This window comes from Lates calcarifer, linkage group LG4 (genome assembly GCF_001640805.2).
Source record: "Lates calcarifer isolate ASB-BC8 linkage group LG4, TLL_Latcal_v3, whole genome shotgun sequence".
NCBI classification, from domain to species: domain Eukaryota; kingdom Metazoa; phylum Chordata; class Actinopteri; family Centropomidae; genus Lates; species Lates calcarifer.
Window position 1 is genome coordinate 13574417 of NC_066836.1, and position 17079 is coordinate 13591495.

Genomic DNA, 17079 nt, shown 5'->3' on the forward strand with positions numbered 1-17079 from the left:
GTTGCTAGGTTAGCTGTAGGCTCAGATGTGTACCCCTCTGTTGCCCCTGTATTTTTGCCCCTTTAGCCCCTTGAGTGGCTCACCAGAGACCCTGTACCAGTCCTGGATTCCCTATGCAGGTTGCCTGTGAACCAGAAGGACAGTTCCCAGAGAAGCGAGTGTGTGTGTGTGTGGGTGTGGGTGTGTGTGTGGGGAGGGGGACAAATTCAGTGTGTGTAACTTAGAATACAGAATAGGGAGATTAGTTTGACAGGGTGAGGAGCCCCTGCCTGACATGGCACCACATAAAGAGCGAACCACAGACAAAAACGGCACCGAGATGAATGGCCAGTCATGAACTGTGTGAATGCATCCTTCCCTTCTTTCCACCCTCTAACCTTACCACTCTTTGTAAGAAAGTGTGTGTGAAAAGAGATAAGGAAACACTGTGTGGGTGCTTGGGGAGGTAAATGTCCATGTGAGACAGTGAAAAAGAGACCCAGAGAGTTTTAACATTCTCCCGATGTACCAAGCAGTGTCAGGACACTCCTGATCCATTGCCACCAGGAGCAGCATCAGTCTTTTATTGGTGTCCAAAGGTCTGATCGGAGGCAGACTGATAGCTCTGTGTCTCAGTAAGACTGGCTTTACCCATAAATAGAAAAGGACTTGAACATAAAACTTGGTGTGTATTGGACTACATACCTTCATTGGAGTTGTGTGTGCATGAAAAATATGTGTTTATGATGATAATGCAACCAAGGAATAACAATGGTGACTAAATGGATGTGTGCCTAAATGGGTTACGTATGCATAGTATGAACTCCTTTATCATAATTGTAGAACTTCTTATTGTTGAGCCCCAAAGGAGGGCTGCCGAGTAGCTTATCTACACAGAGTGGTATAAGTGTAGAAAATGACTAGGGTAAAGTCTACAATCATAAAACTTTTAAATGTCTTTCGAATAACTGTGCACCAGGAGGGAGTAGTAGAACAATGCGTCTCCTCTCTCCTCATTTGGAAAACAGAGAACCTCTTGCTCTCAAAGGGATAGATGGCAGGTAGCAAATATCTGGCAAAGGTCACACATCAGGTTGGAGCAGAGGAGAATGCTTTGTCGCTGTTAAAGTCAACAGACTCCGACAGTACAAATAAATTCACTGCATTTCAAAAATGGTGAGCTGGCGCCCACATTTCAAAGACATATCGGCTGCTGCATAAACATCTTGTTTTACAGTAAATAAGGATTCATCTAGCAAATCAACAAGGTCATTATTCAACCACTTGGCAGAGTTGTCGCAGGGGAACAGAGAGAAACAGTTGGATAGACTGTACTTCTCTTGTCTCTGAGGCATGCTCACGAGTCTTAAACATAAGCTGGGACCAAGCACACACTCGTCTCTCTACTTATTCAGGCACCATGTCTGTGTGTGTGCATGCATATACATGCACCATGTACATGCTTATGTGTGTGTGTATGTGTGTGTGTCTGCCAGTGATAGAAAAAATAAATGAGTCAAAGGTCACCTCTCTTTATTCAACATCACCGTAAGGCAGATCCAGTGGCCTTGTCAACATCCAGGACCACAAGCTGCTTTACAACCCACCCACCCCACCAGCCCCTGTGCATCCACCACCCATCAACCACTTAGTACAGAGAAAACCTGCAAGGTCAAGGCAGGGGTGTGAGCCAAGAGGGAGGAAGATGGTGAGAACGAGAGGAGGAGCGAGTTACTGACCTCCACCCACCTCCACCGCATTCCCTGGATGTGCTATAAATCAAAGCTTTACCTTCTTTATAATTGTACACAGCAGGAGGAGGAGTGAAAACTCCCACAGGTGCTTTAAAGCCCATGATAAACAAGTCTTCTACATAGACATGTAACACAATTCTGAGTCATTTTCAGTTCAGTGAAGCTGAAAATGAATTAACACAATTGAATTGAACGCGTATCTGTTTGTAATGGCTACAAGTCTGTGCTCAGTCTGGAAAAGTTGCCTTGTCATCTTGATAGCATATAGTATGACAACCTGCTAAGCCCCAGTATACAGTAGCACCATTCCTCACTGGATTACAGCTCTGCAGTTAGTGTTCTGCCAAGAGTCCCATGCAAGCTTGCACACCGCACACAAATAAAGACACACACACAGGCATGCAAAACACATATATGGTTCAGAGTTTCCTGGGTTAACTAATTGGATTTATCCCTTAGTAAACTCTTTATCCTGTTGCCCCATTTCTGCTCTGCTGTGTGAGTATGCTTTTGTGTGTCCACGTGTCGTGTGCATTTATACTGTAAGAGTATGTTCTTCTCTATGTATGACGCACAGAGGAAAAGAGAGACTAAATCTTATCAGACAGAGGAGGACTGTTTGAGAATAGTTTGCTTCTTCCCTTTGCATAGATTCAAGGATTTAGACTGTGTGGCCACAGTGGCTAAGTGCTGGCAAACCAAAAGACGCAGAGGAGAAGAGAGAGGGAAAAGAGAGAGGGAGGAGAGCAGCAGCAGAAAAGTTACATGGCTGCCCAGACAACCATCATGCAATTTTCTGTCCCTCAGAATTTTTCCAAAGAAATGATGGCCAAGGCGTTTGTTATTCCTCCCACTCACCTTCCAACCCTTATTCCTCCCTTCCTCTCTCCCTCCCCTCCAATCCCTCCTTCCTCTTGGCTAGAGCCCCGAGGTCCACCTCTTCTTCAGTGCTGCGGCCAGGCTTGTTAGAAGCAGCTGTTGTTGCTCTTTGGCCAGTGGGAAATGGAGGCTCCTCCAAACACACAAGCTGCCCATCTGGAGAGGCATTAATGGCAAAGGACACTATGAACCATTTCTCACACACTTAGCCAACACAGAGGTCAACAAGGTGGCAGAAGACCTTGTACTGTATGTGTTGTTATGAGGGTAACACAGTCCCTATATACCAGAGAGTTGGATGTTCAGATGTATAAAATGACACGATCCCACCTTTTTCTATTCATGACCCTGTCTACCACAGGCTTTATGACAAATGAAAGCTACCACAACCCATTCTTTATACTCGTATGGGACCTGTACACACACATATACATGCACACATTTACACACTTCTTCCTACACATTAATGTGTGTGGTGTTGAACTCAAGATCTATTTGTCTCTCAGGTTTGATTTGCCCTGCTCTTTCACTGTCACTGTTGTCTATTACAAAGCTTTCTACCAATCAAATTTCATTAGTCTTTTACTGGTAGAGAATATATGTCATTGACTATCGAATGTGGCTGTGATGGGCGAAACATGTTGACGTGCCACGGCACAGCCTTGATACGAGTGATGATCAGCATTCATCTTCTTCATACTGAAAAGTCAAACTAACCATTTTCATCTCCTAACCCTTTACGTCATCTCTCATTCCTTTCCACCCTCTGTTTTTCTGTCTTGCTTGTTCTCCTTCCTTATTTGGGGGATTTACACATGAGCCAGCTTATGAAGCATGGCTTATCTGCTAACATTGTCTCATTATGACAACAACATCACATTCCATGCTTGTATGTGTGTGTGTGTTTGTGTGTGTCTCTTTGGTTGTCAGATGCTTTCAGGGATTTAACTGTTTCAGTACACCTCTTTTTTTCTACTGTCTGCTGTTTAATTTCGTAACACTGACAATGATTCCTCTCAACTTTTGCCAGGTGATCTAGCTAAAATGCTGTCAGGATAAATATCTCCATATTATGCATTGATTATTGTCATCAAATAATATTTAAATATTGTCACCACATCAGACTTTTAGGACCAAATAGCAGAAAACAAAAATTAAATAAATAGGATAAGTTAAAACTAAAATACAACATACAATTCTTGGCCTTTACTATTTGTGTTTGAGGGTTTCCCCACAGTTGAGAAGTTATGTGTGGTAAATGTGCCAAAATAAATGTTGAGAAAAATGTTGTATTGTTAAAAAGTAATTGGTCCAAGATAAATATGCCATAGTGTATTATTACATTTCAGTATAAAATGACAACTATGTTGTAAAGTTTGACTGCATCTGTCAATGGCAGAGCTCTGTTTTGGAACACTTAACGTTTCTCTATTTCACAACAGATGTTCATCTGTTTTCAAGACTTTAAACCATCAAGAATTTTACAATGCCATTTTTTTAAAAATATTTATAAAACATATTCTCAGTTTAAAAAATATGTCAAATTCATCTACCACAGCACTACTGCACTGATCTATACATTAAATTTTGGCCATTTATTTGGGTCCAGGTCATGACAGCAAGAACATCAGGTGTCCTTTTCTACAGCCACGTCTACCATGTCATTGTGGAGGATACTGGAACATTTTCTTGTATGCGTCCTGGGTCCTTCCTCTACTTACTCAGGGCAGGTGTAGTGCTGTGTAAGCCATGATTTATTTATCTATGAACTTTCCCAATTTTTGAAAGTATATGAGACATAAGCCAAATTATGCAAATATTTCTTTCAGGTCTTTTAGGTGTTTCCCAGCTGGTGGCTGGGTAATCAAAAAGTTTGGCTTTGCCCAAAAATGGACCTGGTGAGATGATTAGTTTAATAGGTATTGACTCTCAGCCTTGTAATTTCATTTTATTGCATCCAATTTTATTTTATTTCAAAGATCACAGAGCATTCCAACACCATGCATTCCTGAATATCTACCTTATATGAAAAAGACACTTTAACTAGTTGGCAGTACTGTTGTCTATGCTGTAATTGGTTGTTCTGGCAGGGACCTGCTCCAATAATTAGCCAGTTGGTTAGCCTGCAGTGGAGTAGTATTAGTGTTGTGTTGGCCCATTCAAATGCTGTTTTCTGACATCTCCCTGATGAGATGCAGCCCATTTCCATTGAAACAATAACAGCAATCTGATTTGGGATAAATGATGTCTTTGTCTATTGTCTTCTGGAACAACAAAAACCATTGGCACGGGAAACACTTCTCTCTCTCTCTCTCTAGAGCCCTGCCTAGCCCTATTCAGACTTGCATACACATACAAACCTAAGTGTACAATAGGGATGGGTTGATATGCATTCTCAGTTCTGCAAAAGAATGCTTTTTTTTTTTTTTAAATTACGCATTTGACTATGCCATGTGTGAAAGAAAAAAAACATATTGGATGACAGCATAGAAAGAGTAATAAATTTTGTTCTTTTATCTTGGTGAAGAAATGATTTATTTAGGAATTCAAAGCTGCTGCACAGTGTGCGATGAATTTTTGGGTTTTATGTGGGTGTAACATCTCATAACTTATCACATACCTGGCTGTCAAGTTGTTTGACAGCCAAGCCACCGCAGAGTAGTGGCTGTGACTGTATTTAATTAGACAACTGAACTCTAGTCAGATTGGTTTATACACACACTGGTCTGAATTGTTGCAGACTTGGCCTGTTTTTGTGACAGTGACAACTTAAAGAGACATCTTGACACTGGGCTTTGACGCTGTCAGTTCCGCGATAACTAGCGTGCTCCCTATCACAACACACACAGTCATTCTATCCTTCACCCTTGTCTCTATTTGTTTCTGTCTGTATCCTTTGGGATCAGCTCTACCTGATGTCACCCCATCCCTCTCTAAGCACTCACACGAGGCTTGCATAGCCCTTAACTCTCGCACACGGGCACAAACTAAATAACGTGTAAGGTCTAATTGATGCAGGTTAATAGGAATTTAATTGGGAGTGCATGGAGCACTTCCTGTGCTGAGGGTGGCGATCTGTCTCTAATCCAATCACGTACATATTTGGGCTGGGTTGGGTTTGGTCCGGGTGGGATCCACAAAGACGAGCGGGAAGAGGGATGGGTAATGAGCAGAAGGAATTAATTTCCTTTTGAATTTAGAGACACCAACACATTGTCACCGCCCAGGGACAAGTGAGATGACGAGAGGAGAGAGAACTGCAGCAGATATATTGTATGAGGATAGGGGCGATCAAGTTTGAGAGAGACTGAAAGAACTGAAAGAGGGCTAGAGACAAGAGCGAAGTCCTTTGTCAGCAAGAATGTGTTTGTGTGTGGAACTTTTTGTGTGTTTGTGATGACTGTGATAAAATGGGTGCTTAATGTCTGCCCTACGCTCATCAGCCTGATTTATCTCTGATTGGCTGTAATGAAAGAGTGAGGGCAGTCCGTCATCTGCTGCTGGAGATTAGACAGGCTGTCAGTGCTCCATCACGATGTGTGTGTGGAGGTGGTGGTTTAGTTCAGAAAAACACAGTATATAGTGACACAGGCTTGATGTGTGTGACTAGACAAAAGGATTTGAAAGTGTGTTGGCAGCCGAATAGTATTCCAGTAGCATTTTACATGCATTTTTGATTCTTTTTCTTTTAAAGCACTCTTCAGAATAAATTATGGGTTCTTCCAGCTGAAGCAGCCACAGCTGTGCTTCTTCTGATGTACATATGAATTCACTTTAACTACAACGGACATCATCATACATCATTTTTATGTCTGATTGTTTTTGAAAACCCTTGGAATGAGGTGATGGGAATGTTGATTGGAGATGATGAGCCTCTAATATACAATTTTACAAGCCCAAAGGCCTCTGAACATTAAAGCAGATTACCATGATTACCGTGATGTGCCAAACCATTTATCTCTTGTCTGTTTCTCTCTTCCCCTCTCTCTTTCAATCCACTCCTGTCTCTTACAGCACATACAGACGCCTCCAGTGAAGGAAAGTCCATTGGAAGACCGCCTGGAAGTGACAGCCCACACGAGAACCCTTCCAAGCCCCCCTCGGTGAGGGTGAGAGGGGGCTCGCCATCTGCCAGCTGGGCACGACCCTGGAGCCTCGCACTGCTCTTTGCTGCACTTTGCTTGCAGTGGACCCTATTCTGATGCCAGCACCGTCTGTGAATCCACCCTCCCCTCACTCACCCCTTTAGGAAACATGTACATGCAGACAGACACTTATATCATATAAATCACACATAGCATCCTTACTCCTGTCCTCAACCTGCGTGGATGGATGGTAATGATGGAAAAAGAAAAATGGAAGATGAGATGGATACTGAAGAGAGGGGGACAACATTGTAGGAGACTGTAGATGGGGAGGGGCTCTTGCAGGAACTTCTTGTCCTGCAGCATCACCAACGTGGATGATTGCACAAGCTGATCCCATGCACGTTCATCTACAAAGATTATGCCTGCTGCTTCCACTAGGCTGTTCTGGGGACTAGATGTGTATGTGTGTGTGTGTGTGTGCGTGTGTATACAGACACCAGTATAGCCCTGCAGCTTCTTGCTCCACTCACAAACACACGCTTTGTAGTTCAGAACAGGACTTCTTCATTCTGATTTTACTTAAAAACACTTACACATTTACAGACTCACTTACACGCTTTTTAAATATACAAATAACAGCTGTCTTCTTTTTCTGCTGCTGGATTTTACTTCTCCTTTCAGGCTAAAAAAACCTCATCGTCGCCATTTGCCAGCAAGACAGACGGATTCAGCTCATTTGAAAACTCGACTCATTTTCTTTTTGAGGATTAAGGAATGCATGATAGATTGATAGATCAATCCCAGGTGCCTGGCCCAGAGCAGCAGATTTGATATTCTCTAATGACTGTGTACCTTGGCAGGGATTAGAACGTAATGAGTTCACAGGTAGAGCACGGGCACACTTGCACGGCTGAACACACTGTGCACACAAAATAGGTGTTTATAGTATGTAACTGTATATAGGTGGAAAGTTTCGATGGAGTGTATGAGGTTCTGATTCTACAAAAAGCTCTTAACTGATTTAGCTGAATGGGTTTTTCTTTTCAACCAGCTATGAATGGACTATGCTTGTCTGCTCTATACTACATAGAAAACAATGCCAAAAAAAAAACAAAAAACATAGAGATTTGATTTCTATAACAAATAAAGCAGGAATGTACATCATTTTCCAACTCAAGCCCATGACATAAATGGACAAATTTGAACAAAGTCTGTACATTGTTGATTTTACTAATATTTATCGTGCATCCGGTTTTGTGTGTTTGCTCGTTGAATTGCACATTAATGCATGTATAACCTATCAGGTCCTCAAAATTATTATAATGGGATTAGGCCCTTCCTCAGACAGCATAAAAACACATATTTTAAAACCTTTTACCCATTAATTTTCAGTGATGATGGTTTGGAATTTGAAAATAAGGGTAAGGTTGGATGCAGATTCAAATACAATTTAAAAAAAAACAAAACAAAACATATAGAGTATTTTTACAGTGCTGGGTGCATCTAATGTTTGATCCATTACAGTGGCAGCCATTGTGTAAGTCCCATTTTATCATGTATTTTATCCTGTATTAGACTTGTTTTTTCTTGAACATCATTCAGGAAACCTAAATAAGCTCAAATTCCTGCAGACCATTCCTTGGAATTCCAACAGTTAAAGAGCAAATCCTTATTTGTTATAAATGATTCCTTGTGGGGATGGAACAAAAAGGGAAGTTCAACTAAAAAAAAAAAAAAACAGACTGTGTGACTTCTACAATGGCTTCCTCTGTATTCTTGTTTTCTTTCTTGTGTAGATGAGGATTTTGTATGCACAGATACTGGTACAGCAGAGTACCTGTGTGAATGAGGATGATGAATGTATGGTCATTGCTATGCAGATGCAACATTAAAGCTAACTATGCCCAATGTAAAAGCTATACAGATACAGTATCTAAGCTAAATAGGTCTACACACTTACAGGTTGACATGGGTCTATGAGAAGTGATATACCTCTTATGTTAACTAGCTTTTAGTGTAAACAACTCTTCCTGTCTCTACTGAAAAGTAATTCACCTTTAACTCTGCCTAACAGTGCAAAAAGGATGACCTGCTTAACTAAACGCAAATACATACAATTATACTTTTAAAGCCTGCAGTTAATGACAAAATGACAATGACTACAGCTATATGAGGTTTCGGCAATTTTAATGTGTCACATTTTGTGTCCTGTAACCATGTTTGTTTAGTTCATATGATTTCTTCCATGTATGTTTTGTTCCAGACTGGCGTTCATTGCACCCACAGATCACTTACAACCCTATACCCTCGCATGTGTATAAATGTACATATTTTAAGTCACTTGCCATTTGTTTTGTGTCTCATTTCCTCTCTGTTGTATCAGTATGATACAGTGTAGCTGAGCTCTATTAAAGGTGCTCTGCTTTTTTGCTTGTCTCAGTAGCCTCTCCTTAAAGAATATCAGTCACAATAGATGCTGATAAACAACAGAGATTTACTTGGATAAGGCGTTAAAGATCTACACACCCATGTTACACCTATTTCTCAGTAAACCTCTCCTTAGGACTGTGTGGGCTTGTGCAGATCATGCTTGGTTGACATTTCCCTTATTCTCCTGCTAGGGTCAGAACGACTTACATCTTTGTTTGCTCTGTTGGTACTATATGTTTAGTGACCTTATAAAGTATCTAAGTCCCAGCATAGCCTCATTCAACTTCAACCTGAAGTTTAATCAGCCATAGTAAGTGAAAACACCTGTGTGGGGTAGGTTCATAAATATTTCATGTCAATACTACTCACACTGACCCTGTCCTCAAAAAGGAATATTAAACAGAAAGGTGGCTACATTTTACAGCCAGTGACACTTTTTGAGCCTTATAAAGGAATAGTTTTACATTTTGGGAAATATACCAAATTTGAAATTTGAAATAGTGACAGCATGCAACTCCCTGTCAAACCACAACCTTTCATTGTTAAATTTTGATTTGCATATGAATTAAACAAACATGATGTGTTAATTTGTGAGCTGCTAGTACATGTGTTTAACCTTGGAGGGAGCCATGCTAGCTGTTTCCACCTGCTTTTAGTGTTAATGCTAAGCTAGCTGTGTCACAGTTAACACACATAAGAGTCATGCCATTCTTTTCATCCTATTTTCTGCAAGAAAGCAAGTGGACCTATTTCCCATAATGTTGAAGTATCTCTTCAAACCAAGAAGACTTGGGAACATGATTACATTGCACTGGCTTGCTTCCTGTCCCTGAAAAGACATCACTGTTTTATTGACCATACTTGTTGCTGGTCCGCAGTAGAAAAGGACTGAGTTATGAGGTCGTAGGCAGGGAAAGCCATCTCAGCCTGACCTTCTCTATTTGCATCCAGGAAGCCTCTTGCTAAACATATCTGTCTGTGTGTTTGCACCAGGAATAGAGGCAGAGGGGAGGGCGAGACTGCAGAGGACATGAATAGGTTTGGTGCTGGAAAGGGCCGTGGCAGACAGTCAGTTGTGATGACAGCGGCGTCGACAGTGACAGTTTGCTCGCTCAGCTGATGTGTGGCTGACCCCTTTGGCTGCTTCTGTAGGGGAAACTTTGCCTGTTCATGAGCTATAATTGCCCCGAATTAGTCAGTGCCGTCAGCTGCAATGTTAGCATCACTGTTTGTCTAGCTTGTTTGTGTGCTTTATGCATTATTTCAGCATTACCATATAAACCCTTGTACAAAAGCATACAATAGAACTGAAGCAAATATATGTTAAAGTAATGCTTAATGTCTTTTTTCCTGCACTGTGATTTAAAAAGCATTTGATGGCAATGTATCAGGCGACAGTGGCCCTCCAAGTCTCACCACACCTCCCACTGTTTTAGCCATCAGCCTGGGAGCACATAACTAATAGCACTTTCCTGGCTAAAGCACACAGTGTCCACAGGCTCCTTCTTACTCTCTTTGTCTCTCGCTCACACATGTGTATGTGTACACTTTTATGAACGCAAAAATCATCACAAAGACACACGGATGATCTCATTCACACACCCTGTCCGCACAGTCACTCACTTCCAATTGCACGCAGACTGCTGTATTTGATCCTTGGAGTCTATTTCATGCTTGTTGCTGTGAAACTGAGTGTCTGGCTAGCTGCAGACGGGAGCAGAACGGGTGCCCAGTCCAAGGATATCGTGCCTCCTCTTTGCCTGAGCTGTAATTGGACTGCATTGTCTCTGCCTGACAAAACCAAAGCTGTCTGTCGTGCTTTAATAACCTCCGCTGACTGACGCAGAAAGCCATGGATGACTTTAAAATATGGACAATAATGGGAGCAAACTCAGACACTGAAAGAGAATTAGTCTGACAACTTTGAGCACAGTTTTCTTACTGAGGATAGCTTCATGGTATAGATGCTGCAAAGAGTGGTGCGGTCAGTGAGTGTAACTGAGAGTTCAGGGGACCTGAGGTCACAGCTGCTCAGCTGTCTGTCTGGGCTATTTTAAACGGTAGCACACATCAGCGCTTCTGTCCCACTAGCTTGGCCAAGTCCACACCTAAATGTCTTCACACACACTACACACACAGAGAGAGAAAGAGAGAGGGAGAGAGAGAGAGAAATCTTTCTTGCCTTAGGAGTAGATCTAGCAATAATTCACACATTCAGAGATGAACCAGAGTTGCATCACACAGCATGAACAAAGCTGTAAGATGCATAAGAGCATTTTCTAACAGATGTTCCCTGAAGTCAACCTGATTGTGCTATAGCAGCAGCAGCAGCAGCCCCCCCCAGATTGTCTTACCTTTTCAGCCAGGGGGATCAGAGTGACGAGCTTGGAAGGAGGGAGGCACTGGAAATAGCTTTTCAAAGATGGACAATTGGGTGAGGTAGAGGGGAAACCAGGGGGGACCTGCGGCTCCTATTAACCACAGCTCTCCTTCTTGGGTTTCAGCCATCAACTGTATCCATTCCCCTCTGCTCAGGGCTCCCTCTGTCCTCACAACAGGCTAACACAAGCTGTCACTGCCAATTCTCCTTCTGTCACCCTGCTTCACTGGCCAATTAGCATTATGTTCAATGAGCTCTTGAGCTGACTAATTGAGTCCAATTAAACAAATTTTCAACATGACAGACCATCAGGAAGAGTCTCAGCAACCCTGACAGAGATCAAATCTGCAACAGGAACATAGGAACTTTTGCCTGATTCCTCCTTTTCACTGATTGGCCTCACTTGTCAGTTCTGTTTCCCATCATGCACTGTGCTGCTGGCAGAGGGCAGGTAAACAGTGTTAGAAGGCGTAATCCTCCTGGCAGCTACAGTGAGGTTGTTGTCATTTTCTGTCTGACTGTGGGGAAAACGGTTATGTGGCAATGAGCAGCGGTTCGCCGCTGACTGAACATGCATGTACAAAATATTCACTCATACCAACAACTGTAAAAAGATTAAGACTGCACAAGTCATCCCGATCTTAGGAGACAGCTCCCTCTGGCAAGTCTCTCTGGATGTGTACGAACAGCACTTGAATATCGAATGCAACAATGCAGAACAGCTAGTTGTGCAATAATCTCAGATTCCCACAAGAATCTCAATGTATTCTGCCTGTTATGAGGGAGACGTGAACCAATGCACCACAAACCAGAGGACTAAGTGGCTGGGTTGGGCCCCTTTCTAACACTTGCTGAGGAAACCTGAGGGTGAAGAAGTTTTTTGGACTTCGCTGCCCACCACTTCATAGGTAGAGGGTCAGGTGGCACTCTGCTAACCACATCTCATGTAGATGAGAGAGAGGGCAGCCAGCATCTTGGATAGAGAAAGAAAACATGGGTATTATCAGCACAGGCAATTAAGCCCAGTTCACCTGCAAATAACCCAAAAAAAGCTTACTGGGCTGTGCTATGTCAGCTGTACCAATAATAAACTATGGCTGCCCGCTGTGTCTGAAATCATACTCTGTGCATAATTATTTTTCCTTTCACAAAGAAGAGAATAAAATTTTACAATCTCATGTGCTTCACATTTTTTAAAAGACGTACACAGATGCAAATTGTTGTATACAACATGCACACGTACAGTCAAAAAGAAACAGATGTGCTTGGTGAGGACGAGCTGTCATTAGAATGTATCGTGTCTTAATAAGGCGGTACAGAGGGGCCTGAACATTAGTCATTGTGAAAGTCTGGCTGTTAGGAAAACAGATTAACTATGTCGCCACATGACAATGCCCAGCCGGAGAGAAATGTGGTCCCACTAGCATAAGCTAGCCCCCCCCCCATTCCAATTAGACCGGTGGGGTCTGTGCTTGTGTGTGTGGTGTGAGGCGTCACTGAAGATTTTAAGACAGAGTTTGTGTGTAAGTGTGTGTGCGTGCATGCATGTCTGTCACACATGTTCAAGGCTGGCCAGCATCTCATGTTGAATTCTCCATCAGGCTCGCTCTGTTTGGCATGCTACAGGCAGCCTCTTTCCTCATGTGTCCTGGAGATGGATGAGCTGTGGTGTGAATGTTCCGCAGCTCCCTTGGGTGCCATTCTACCTTTCCAACTCTCTCTCTTGCTCTCTCCGTCTCTATCAGGTTGGAACTGAATTCACACATTCCACTGTATGACTATTGTAGTAGTAGTATTCTTATTTCATTCTTCCTTTTTTTCCTGTCAGGATTTTTTTCCTCCTGCATTTGTCATCTGAATGAGTAGCATGTTATCAGCATGTGGAGCATGAATGTTAACTCACTGATTTGTTAGTTTTGTGTAAGTGTGTGTGAGCATGTTAGCCACATGTGTGTGATCCTGAATGAATGAGTGTGCTGGTAGACAGGAGCATCATTGATTGGCTCTGATTACGGATTCAGATGCCTGCTGCTGTCCGGCTCTGCAGGGCCTGAGAGAGGGGAAATCAATCAACCCACGTTCACCCTCATACTTGCAACACACACACCCCCACCTCATACCAGACAGGATTTGGATTACATTAATGACATTGAAAACACATTGCTGGTTGACTCGACTACTGTTGGGACAACAGGAGTTCGGTGCATTTTTTTACTGTGACCTCACACTGTACAACCTGAACAAAATGTGACTCCACACAGACAGATTCTTGGCTGATGGTTTTACTGAGTAATGGGAGCCGGGCAAGAATGGAGGGGTGGGGGCTTGTTAGCTATCATTCTTGCTTTTTGCACCATGGCCTCTTTTTAAGGCTTCATACACATCTATTAGTAACTATAATATGAAACTGAAAATATATATATCTAATGCCTTAATTGCTCTTTAACAGAAATTTAAATTTAAACTCACATCACTCAAATGAGTGACAGATTTCATACCTTGACAGAACCACGTGACAACTGTCGGACAATCTACTTTTAAAATATAACTGATCATCCATTACAAATTACATTGTTATTTGTGTTTTCAGTACAGCTGGTTCTAAAGCGCCTTTAATAAATTCAGAGCCTAAACAACACCTCACATAATCTATGAAAGGAGAGATAAAGGTCTAACAAGCAGTCAACCTACATTCTGGATGTGTTGGCCATTAACAACTAGCTTCACGTTAGCGTTAGCTCCGGTGACTGCCGGAAGACGCATCGTCACAGGTGCAAGTGAGAAACGTTAATTGTAACAACTCTTAGCGGTGGTTACAGAGGACGTTGTTCCGAATTCACTCACCTTCGAACTCTGTGCTTTCTGAATGTACGTTCATTTGTGGCTAACTTTAGCATCACTGCTAAGAAGCTGCAGTATGTAAATATGAACACTTTGGAGTTTCTCCTCTTTTCGCTGGGCTTTCTCCACCTCCAGTCCCTACACCAAGCTAGCATGGAGCGGACCGGTATCTCTACAGAATGAGCACTGGGATATAAACAATCCAGGTAAGAGCAAACAAGAGGACCCCGTATATTGTTAAAGCAATTATTACATTTCTGGAAAAGTATTCACATTGCAACACATTACTTATTTACTGCCAGCAGTCATGGTTACGGGGAAATGCTCCTGTTAGCTGTTTATCAATACAGCAGTTTGTTTTTACTAGCTTCAGTACATTAAAGATTTCTTCACAGCGGGCATTTTGGCTTGTCAGAGCAGGTGTAACTGAACACTAATGAGAGCTCTGTTGCGTTCACGTGTTCCAGTCAGCACAGCCAGTGTGTAATTGCAGCCATCTCTACTGTTATTATATGTTTGCCCTGCTATGACATAAAAAAGGCCTTACATGTTCTCAGGCATGACTTACTGAGATACTTCATTGCAATGTTATTGCTCTTGCTCCTCTATTACAAGTCAAATAAAAATTCACAATACAGTTTCTATTAGGGAGACAACTAGGATTTGCACACTGACTCCAATCTACAAATGTATTCAGCGACTAAGACGGAAAACTATAACCTCATCAAGGAATCAAAATGTTATTTGAATAAGTTTCTGTGTTGGAGTATTGCCCAGGGGTTCTTTTTTTCACACAATACCTTCAGATAGCCTGGAAATGACAAATGATATGCATATAATACATTCTGATATCCCTACACAATACTGCAAAAATAAAGGCTTTCTCTGTACAGTAGGCACCTTGTAAAACATGCATGTGTGAATCTCTGGTTTTGATAACGTTAACTAAACACACCCTTGTTGCATTTGTTACTGCAAATTATGCTCCAGTCAAGAGGGCCTTTTGCGTCAGTGATGAGGCACACAGAGCTGCAGGAAAAGTACACACAGCATTGCAGCTTCATTTGAAACCCAAACCAAAGACAGACTGTTTCTATGCTGACAGATTTACAGGCTAGATTTGTTTTACCATCAAGTTTACAACACCATATGAGGGGAATGCTGAGAGAACTATCTGTTTAAATGACAATTCCCCATTAGCAGCTTTGCTCTCAGATCAGAGAGAGAGAGAGAAAGAGAGAGAGAGAGGAAAAGGCTTCAGACAAAACCATACCAGTACCAAAGCTGGGCAGCTTTCAGAAGTGGGTTGTTTAAAATAGGGAAAAAAAAAAAAAAAAAAACTGCTGCGAAAGCTGGCAGTTTATATCAGTGGTAAGATTAAGCACTTACACAGTCACTTACTGTATTTGTGTCTGATGATCGAACTGAGTCAGCACTGATACATTCCAATTTTTATGCAGCTTTTCTCATTAAAAACAAACAGGAGAAATGCGAGGAGGAGTAATGTGATAAAGTGCTTCTGTACGGGGGAGGGCTGAGTAATGTTGAAGGAATGTGTGGATATTCTGAAGTGGCAGTGGGAAAATAATGAAGGACTCCTCATAGGGGGCTGAGAACCGCACAGAGACGTGGCCTCCCACTGTTTCCGAGGCCGACGTGGAGGGAGATGCTGCCAATCTGGACAAAGAATCTGCCATAGAACCACATAAAACCTGAAGAGAGCTGAGGTTAGTTGACTCTGGACCATTTGCATGCATCGAAATTCAGGGAAGACTTGTGGCCAGTTTCAGTGTTTCAGTTTCTGTTATGAAACCAAGGTCACTCTCAAGGTCACTCTCAGGAAAATATTATGCACCAAACTTGTTATTATTGTAGCACACGACACGAAACGTACCATCATGTAATATATGATTATATACGTATAAATGCCCAGCTCACGATTAATGGCATGAGAGTTGGTCATAAGAGGTCATTTGAGGCTTTTTTTGTCATTGCTTTCCAATGAGTTTATGAGTTTTCACGGCAAGAGGCAGATGAGGAGAGCTGTTAATTTATCCTCTAAGACATATGACAAATAGAGGAGGTGAAATATTCATATGAGAACAGCATGCAGGCAAATGAACAGAGTAATTGGATGAAGTTGGTGCGAGAATAAGGAAACACCACAGCCAGATGGTTACAGTCTGCCTTTGAGTATTGGAAGGGCTTGATTCAGTGCAGTCCTCTCATTTAATAAATCTACATGAATGAGATGTGTGCTTTATTTTCCTCCTGAATAGCTACATAAGTTACTGCATATGAGCAAATATTTTAAAAATTCAGAGGCCATTATTCAGCTTTAAGTGGTGTTTCAATTAGATTTCATACACTTCACTCCACTCCATCCTGTTGTAATTTCCAAGTAAGTAGTTTTTACATTGGATTTCATTATATTGTGAGGTGCACCTAAAATTTTATCCATGCTCAGAGAAGGCTGGAATGTGCTCTGATTATTGAGCAGAGAAAGTGCCAGGATGCCCACAGAGACAATACAAAAACCCAACGCAACACACCGCAGGGGGCGTTTCTCATACACGACAGCGCCTGTTTACAAGAACAACCCCAAGAATCCAAAGATCGGACCATGCTGGCCATTGGCTGTTTTCAGTCCTCTCCTTTGAAAATGCTGTATTATTTTCTATTTCCTGCACTTCATCCTTTCCACTTTGAATGTACAGTCCCTCTCCGC

General features: G+C 42.1%; 2 protein-coding genes across 5 annotated transcripts in view; both read left to right on the forward strand.

Annotated features, from left to right (window-relative positions):
* The window catches only part of gpc5c (glypican 5c), a 96411-nt gene extending 87282 nt beyond the window's left edge, over window positions 1-9129 (forward strand). For all 3 annotated transcript variants that reach the window (XM_018676747.1, XM_018676746.2, XM_018676745.2), the window contains one exon: window positions 6627-9129. In XM_018676747.1, the coding sequence (XP_018532263.1) occupies window positions 6627-6814 (188 nt within the window). In that variant the 3' untranslated portion in view covers window positions 6815-9129. The remainder of the gene's footprint in view (window positions 1-6626) is intronic.
* A 6832-nt stretch (window positions 9130-15961) lies between these two features.
* gpc1b (glypican 1b) overlaps window positions 15962-17079 on the forward strand; it is a 66094-nt gene continuing 64976 nt past the window's right edge. The window contains exon 1 of one of the 2 annotated variants that reach the window (XM_018676748.2): window positions 15962-16078. The gene's annotated coding sequence lies outside the window, so the exon portion shown is untranslated. The remainder of the gene's footprint in view (window positions 16079-17079) is intronic. The other variant, XM_051070046.1, reaches the window with a different exon arrangement.